Source organism: Dendrobates tinctorius, unplaced genomic scaffold (assembly GCF_039654945.1).
Source record: "Dendrobates tinctorius isolate UK_male_01 unplaced genomic scaffold, ASM3965494v1 ptg000551l, whole genome shotgun sequence".
NCBI lineage: Eukaryota > Metazoa > Chordata > Amphibia > Anura > Dendrobatidae > Dendrobates > Dendrobates tinctorius.
Window position 1 is genome coordinate 914,854 of NW_027362209.1, and position 8,407 is coordinate 923,260.

Below are 8,407 nucleotides of genomic sequence, written 5' to 3' on the forward strand. Positions count from 1 at the left end.
AGCTGTACACCTTCTACAAATACGTATTATGCTATAATGTGAATCCAGTGAGCAAAGCTGCAAGCTGCGCTTCTACCAGGTACGTCTCTGGTTCTCCATTATTTAATGGACATCTGACAAGATTATAATTTTCTATGTCACCTAATGAAATTCCGTCGACCCAGGGAGTTGCAGGAATACCATGCACATTGAGCCTAAATACTTTATACTCTGGAAATCTGTCTGACAGAAATCCAAAACCAGTGAGCTGTTGGATATACCCTCCTGGTATAATTTTGACAATTCTCCAACCTTCAGGAGATATAATCAACATTAATCCAAATGTGCAATTAGGGCACGACATTTTCTCATGGAATATTTGGCACACACACACACAAGGCAAGCTCAGACTATAAGACAGAACTTTTCCTATACAATACAACCCACAATATACACCACTCAACAGGTGCCTCCTCGATTCCTGACACGGAACCGTCTATTGTGGAAAACTTGTCCGTCTGGGCTTTGCAATATAAACTGTTCACCAAACCTCAGGTCTCGTAACGTGTGACCTTTCAACGCATTACTTAAAGGGATATGCGTGTTTAATGCTAACAGCACCCACCAATCATCTCCTCGCTGTATGTAATGGAATTTCTTCACATTCGTACCTGGGACTGTCCCAGCAAATATCCATCTGCCATACAAGACATGATTTGCATCAGATTTTCTCTTGAAAATCGCAGTCTGCAGACAGAACCTACAGTGGCCTCTCATTCAAACAGAATTTCACACATGAGATCATGCGCTTCCACTTATCAGCAGAGAGTCTCAAAGGTCATTCACATTCCTTCACACAGATTCAGTAAACTGTTAACTCCTTAAGCTTATTATCTCCTGGTGCTTCTGCTAAAAATCCTATCTATGTTTTCTGGTTGATACTTGACCGTATTGGGGTTAAAAATTCTCCTGGCTTGTCCTAAAATGTAAAATGCCTATGGCTTGCGGACCCGTACTGACTGCACTTCGCTAACTCAATGTACAGGCCGCACCTAGACCGTATCTCTCTATCTGCCTCTTTCTCTGGTTGCTATTCACTTATTCTCTTAATATACGCTGTTACTGTGTGCCCACGTCTCAACAAGTGTACTTCATTATCACTCCGCTAGCAATATCTATGCCGACTGCACTGCGCTAATTCGATACATAGACTGCGTGCCGTTGTTATAAGAGGTCCCCGCTCACTGTTTGAACTTGCGTGTCCTAAACTGAAACTGATCAGTTGATAGGCATCAAACCCATGGGAACCTTGATAAGAAGGTTAACTATTTAGTGGTCTGGCCAGACCTCGTGACCCACCTGGTCACCTAACACTAAATCTCTACGTACTCAGTATGAGATGGCACTTCTCTACAGTTATAATAAACCTATATATATACCAGAGAGCAAATCCAATTAACTGTAGGCAGACTAATATGACCCAAATTTTCTTATTAGCCCAGTAAAAATCTTTTCCCTCAACTAATCCTGCTGAGCCTTGTATACTCAGAGATCTTATTTATCAACCAGAAGACTAAAGCTATCATTAATATGCAGGCTAATGTAATCCCTACTACCTCAAAGTTCTTTAGCACCATTAGAGGGCAGTTTGTGCGTATCAGACAGAATAGAAGGTGGATAGACCTATCCTGTCTGTAACGGCATTTTAACACCGTAATAGTACCTCTAGCACTCTCCAAGAGGACGTACACAGCCTTCTTTATGCGTATGCCGCCAGAGACGTGTCCTCACATGAATCCTGGCAAGCCAGTTACCATGGAGAGACGCTCCCAAGGGGCAAAAGCACAGTAAAGAATTCCTAGTACCCTCAAGGTTGGTTCAATCATTCATGCGCAATCATACGTAGCAGCTTTTAGGTTTCTCCCTCCAGCATACGTATTATGTATCACAAGGATATTCTACGGTTCTTAGCGCTGGTATTTAAGAAGACAGACTATACTGTACCCCAAGAGCCGGTTCAGAGCATGTAGCAGAGGGGAGACACAGAATTTGTAAGAATCAATGGCTCTTACCTTCACCGGTGATTTTGATCTGTGTGTCCTCTAGGCCTTCAGTCTGCGGGTGCCGGATTTCAGGATACTGGGGTCTTCTGTTGTAACCAGCCCACCCAGGGACGCCAACTGATGGGTTTGTGATTTGATGTTTATCTCTCAATGGGAGATCGATATGCTGGAAGGTTGCCAGATTTTGGTCTGAGGCCTACTCGAGTAGCGGAGAACAAACACACACAGAGACAGGATATGTATCTGCAGGATGTTCCCAATTTCCTGATTTAATTAGGCAGCTTATATGCTCATTTGAGTAGGCGGTAACATTACATCATCACATTTCATTGGACAATTGATCATTCAACAGTAAGCATAAATGGTTCCAACCAATCATATTCATATTCGTTAACCAATCAGATGGTACTCGGCTGTTAATTATTAGTATTTGTGTAGACGTGCTGAAAGCTTTAATAGGTCTTGGGTAAATTACACAAGACCCCAATATTATTCTCATTAATCTATCCTCATGACAGTTATAGCTCCATTAGCCTCATTAACCTGTCTTACTAAGTATTCATGGCCCCAGTATCTACCTAACATGTGGACGTGTAGTTTCAATGTCCAACTGGGTGCAGTAAACAGTTTATCCATCACGTACAATTTTCTTATGAAGAATAAGGTTATAGGTAATCATTATCATGAGACAGCATTTTCATATACAGAGTATGCATGTAAGACCCCAGAAATACATTGATATTAAAAGGACATATAGAATTCCCTGTCAGCGTGTTGGGGCGCAGCATGTGGTTCTCTTGGCAGCCATGAGTAAGGAATGAAAACATGGGGTTATGACCTGATGAGCGATTAGCGAGGGACTATTGTTATGTTCACACCTCACTAGGGGATTATTATACCTCTGCTAATTTGCATTCTTGGGGCCTCTTGAATCTATTTGCACTGGCAATACACATACTATTCCCTCCCGCTGTCATAAGCTCAGCACTTTTGTTGCACCTAGGTCTCTTTCTGACACTCAGCCATACTACTATTGCATTATTTTGTCGATTCTTATATTTGTGAGCTATTTAGCAATAAAATAATCATGTGATTTTATATGAGGATATAGACTCCTTCTTTTTGCATGTTTTAAATGTAATGCTCTATTAATTGGCCTCCCCCTCACTCGACTATCCCCTCTCCAGTCCATCCTTATTGCAGCAGCCAGGGTTGTCCATCTGGCTAATAGGTACTCGGACGCATCCACTCTTTGCCAGCTGTTACACTGGCTTTCCATTCATTATAGGATCCAATTCAAAGTACTTGTTCTCACCCTCAAAGCTCTCCACAGTGCGGCACCCCCCTACATCTCCTCCCTCATTTCTGTCTATCGGCCGAGCCGATCGCTGCGCTCTGGAAATGACTTTTGACTAACCTCTTCACTAATCCATACCTGCCACTCCCAACTCAAAGACTTCTCCCGTGTTGCGCTCCTATCCTCTGGAATGCTCTACCACAAGAACTTAGGATCAGCCACAAGTTGCATAGTTTTAGGCGCTCTCTCAAAACACATTTGTTCAGAGCAGCCTATCACATTCCCTAATCAAAGTCATTTTATGTGTAAGTGTGCATGTGTAGCCCATTCACTATCTCCATCCATCCCTTCCTCAAGATGGCTGGATTATCATTGTAAATACACACCTGTACTTTGTATCTCCCCCACCTCATTGTACAGGGTGTGCCATTTATATGGATACACCTTAATAAAATGGGAATGGTTGGTGATATCAGCTTCTTGTTTGTGGCACATTAGTATATGGGAGGGGAAAAAATCTTTTCAAGATGGGTGGTGACCATGGTGGCCATTTTGAAGTCGGCCATTTTGAAGTCGGCCATTTTGGATCTCTTTATTTTTTTCAATGGAAAGAGGGTCATGTGACACAAAAGTATTGAGATTTTCACAAAAAAACAATGGTGTGCTTGGTTTTAACATAACTTTATTCTTTCAAGAGTTATTTACAAGTTTCTCTTTGTTTACAGCCATTGACGTGTCACAGAGGTTAACATGAGAGGAGCGGATAAAAATTATGTTGATGTCTGTTGAACGCAGTACCGGGTCATTGCAGCAGATTTCAATGCAAAAAAACCCACACAAGAAATCTGTCACCATTCCCATTTTATTTAGGTGTATCCATATAAATGGGCCACCCAAAAAAGTTTGCCTCATCACTAAACATAATGTTCTGTGTAAACTGAGGGTCCTGTTCCAATTTTTGTTTTGCCCATTCTGCATATTCATGACGCCGATCTGGTCACCAACCATTCCCATTTTATTTAGGTGTATCCATATAAATGGCCCACCATGTAGATTGTAAGCTCTCATTAGCAGGGTCATTATATTTTGCTTCATTGAATTATTGTTAACGTTGTTACGACTGTTGTGTTTGAAACTGTTAAACTGTCAACACTGTGGAATATGTTGGCGCTATAAAAATAACGTTTTTTATTATTATTATTATTATTATTATTATAAACAGGAAAAAGGCTTCTCCCTTGTGTGAGTTTTCTGGTGCCTAACAACATTTGATTTATGTGTAAACCATTTCCCACATTCTGAACAGGAAAAAGGCTTCTCCCCTGTGTGAGTTCTATGGTGATTAACCAAATCTGATTTCTGGTAAAAACACTTCCCACATTCTGAACAGAAAAAAGGCATCTCCCCTGTGTGGGTTCGCTGGTGCTTAGCCAAATCTGATTTCTGGTTAAAACACTTCCCACATTCTGAACAGGAAAAAGGCTTCTCCCCTGTGTGGGTTCGCTGGTGCTTAACCAAAGCTGATTTCTGGTTAAAACATTTCCCACATTCTGAACAGGAAAAAGGTTTCTCCCCTGTGTGAGTTCTCTGGTGTTTAACAAAATCTGATTTCTGGATAAAATATTTCCCACATTCTGAACAGAAAAAAGGCTTCTCCCCTGTGTGAATTCTCTGGTGCTTAACCAAAGTTGATCTCTCGTTAAAATACTTCCCACATTCTGAACAGCAAAAAGGCTTCTCCCCTGTGTGAGTTCTCTGGTGTCTAACAAGATTACATTTTTGGTTAAAACATTTCCCACATTCTGAACAGGAAAAAGGCTTCTTCCCTGGGTGCGTTCTCTGGTGCTGAACCAAATGTGATTTCTGGTTAAAACACTTCTCACATTCTGAACATGAAAATGGCTTCTCCCCCGTGTGAGTTCTCTCATGCCTAATAAGGTTTGAATTCCAGTTAAAGCATTTCCCACACTTGGAACATGAAAATCTCTTCTCCGTTGTGTGATTTTTTTGTTGATTAAGAAATGACTTTTTGAGGGAAAAACTATTTCTATATTCTGAATGTGAAAATGACTTATCTTCTTTAGGAGCAGTTTCTTTTTTGATGCTTATTTTCTTACTTTCATTTTCCTTAGTAGTCAGTAATGAATCAGAAGATGGGACCTGTTTCACAGGATCAGATGACAGATCTTTACTGTAAAGGGATGCTGGTATATCTGGAGCAATGGCAGTCACTTCAGTTGCATCCTGTGGGATTTTGCGATCATCTGATTTAAAAATTGAAGATATCAGCTGTCCTGATCTCCTGGTAGAGTCACCTGCAAAGAAAAAAAGATAATTATTTTAAATAAAATATCCTTGAATTTTGTATTTTTGAAAATGGCTGCTTAAACCGCCAGTGAAAATGGCAAGTTATGTAAAAATATTGAATGACTGTCTAAGTCAATGACAGTTCACAGTCTAATAGATAAAGTTAGAGGATGAACCAGTAGCGTGTGGTGTTCAACTGTTTGTTCATTCTGCCTCCCAAATATAATAAATAAAAAGCAACCCATCAATGATATGTAGGCGAAAATACCACCAATAACAACTCCTACTCATCTCACAAAAAACAAGTTCCCATTCAGGTCCATCATCTGTCAGAGAAAAAACAGATGTCCACATTATTAATGGCTCAAAGACTCTTGAAAAGCAACATGGCTTCCATAAACAAATCCAGCAAAACGCACTCTTTCCAAGTCAACTCTCCCCCTGGCTTCTGAGCTTTGCAGTGTACCTAAACCACATTTACCATCCCTGTATTTGGCATCACTGTAATGAGAAGGACCCACTTAGTTTCCTATGTGCGTGTCTAGTGGAGCACAATCCGGGCATTATGTGCTGGGCAATAATATGGCATATTTGTAATCTTCACTCTCCAACATCCCCTGTGTGCTAATTTCCACAAAGTGCCTGTGGAGTCAAAATAGTCACTACTCTTATAGATTAATTGACCGAGGGTTATAATTTCCAAAATGTAGTCCCTTTATGAGGATTTCTACTGTTCTGGATTTCTGACATTTTGTCATATTGAGACTTCCGCAAACGGTATGTCCCATTTTCTCTGGGATCTGCTCCTGTGACATCTGCTTCTGTCACCAAGTGCCATCTTATTCACTCTGCAGGCTGCACCGGTGATGGAGGCGACATTAGAAACAGAAGCTGTAGGCGGCACAGGCACTGTTCAGCCACTAAGATGAGGGTGCCTGGGACCAGTAGTACCGTCCAGTCTGGCAGTATGTGTGGGTGCTGTCCAGGTGAAGTTATCTGCTCCCTGCTTCAGCACCTGCTTGCCCTCTTGCTTAACGTGTAGAAATGCAGTAAATATATACAGTAGATATGCGCTACATACACAGATGACCCTGATCTATGAATTACTGAACGTCTCCATGTATGGCTGGGTAGAGCAGGCTGGGGCACACGTACACTTAAGGAGGTGATCAAATTGATTGTGAAGCCGCACTCTGTCCTGGATCTGTACTATGTTGGATGATGCAGAGTCAGCAGTGTTGCAGCCGGCTGCGCTGATCCTGCCACCTGCTTGAAAAGGACAAAGCTGCCGCCCTATGTCTGCGTGATGTCACTACACTGCCGGCTCTCTTCTGTTGCAAAAAAGAAGGGATCCCTGACGAAGGACACTGAAGCCTCAGAAACGCATTGGATAATATCACTCGGTTTTGCAATAGAAGAGAGCCGGCAGTGTAGTGACATCACGCAGACATAGGGCGGCAGCTCTTTCCTTTTCAAGCAGGTGGCAGGATCAGCGCAGCCGGCCTGAACGCTGCTAACTCTGCATCATCCTACACAGTATATATCCATGACACAGTATGGCTTCATTATCGATTTGATCATCGCCTTAAGTGTATGGGAGCCCCTGACTACTCTGCCCAGCCATACACATAGCTGTTTAGTAATGCATATATCAGTGTCATTTAGTGTATTTACCGCATATCTATAGTATTTCTTAAAGAGATCTGTATAAAAGTCCAGCTCACCCACGTCTGACCTCACCGCACCTCAGACTCGGATCCGGCCCTGCCCTGGCCGCACAGCAATAATAAAAGAAGAAGCGATGCAGCTGAGTGCTCTGGTGATTTATTGAATGCTGTTCAAACAACAGAACGTTGTTTACGCGTTTCTGGCTAGACGCCCTTAATCATAACCATTATGATTAAGGGCGTCTAGCCAGAAACGCGTAAACAACGGTTGTCCAGAACTAGGACAAGCACTTCTTAAACTAAATGTTCGTCCCTGATAAAATAATAAAGCTTATACTCACCTGCCAATCTGACTCCCTTCCAGCGGTGTTGGCACTCACTACATTGGGACTGCGATGTGGTGGAATGCCAAGTGATGCCCGGCACCCATTCAGCGCTGGCGTCACTGTCTCCATCTTTGGACAAACTGAACATGAAGAGGAAGTCCGGGATGAGCTGCAGCTCTGTCTTCCTCTTCATGTTCAGTTTGTCCGAAGGTGGAGACAGTGACGCCAGCGCTGATTGTGTGCCGGGCACCACGTGTCACAACACCGCATCACAGTAGACAAACCCCTATACGTGTATATTACAGCCATAAACCACACAGAGAGTAGAGATATACCATGGCACAGGTGGAATGTGTTTTATGTAGTTTATCAAAATCCTGCTTCAAGTTATTTGGTTTTAAACAGAAAAAAGAAATTGAAAACTCAGGCTAGGGGAAGATCTGTTGTTATTGTACAGAAATTCACACTTGGCCTCACTGTACAATTAATGTTGTCAATCATAAAAGGGAAGTTTGGCCAGAAAGACTGGACCTGGTCTTGGAGGGACCATGAGACATTCAGCGGCACAGAAGGGAGAGAAGATTCATCCGATAAGATCTCAGGGATCTAGGAAGCCAACAGCATCATTACCCTCCGCTTTCTCTTACAGGCCCAGCATAAGATTTTTCTTCAAGTGATTTTCTATCTTGTCAGCACATTCTACGTACGCTGTCATTTGGCTTTATAGTTACAGATCTGGGCAGGTAACGGTCAGCGTCTCCTAATACC

The 8,407-nt window shown here is 42.2% G+C and overlaps 1 protein-coding gene across 1 annotated transcript; it reads right to left on the reverse strand.

Annotated features, from left to right (window-relative positions):
- Positions 1-1,831: 1,831 nt before the first annotated feature.
- LOC141078390 (uncharacterized) lies at positions 1,832-5,661 on the reverse strand (the record flags this gene model as incomplete). The annotated part of the gene is made up of 1 exon (XM_073565131.1): positions 1,832-5,661. A coding segment is annotated over one exon (1,110 nt), but the record flags the coding sequence as incomplete, so codon positions are not given.
- Positions 5,662-8,407: the final 2,746 nt, after the last annotated feature.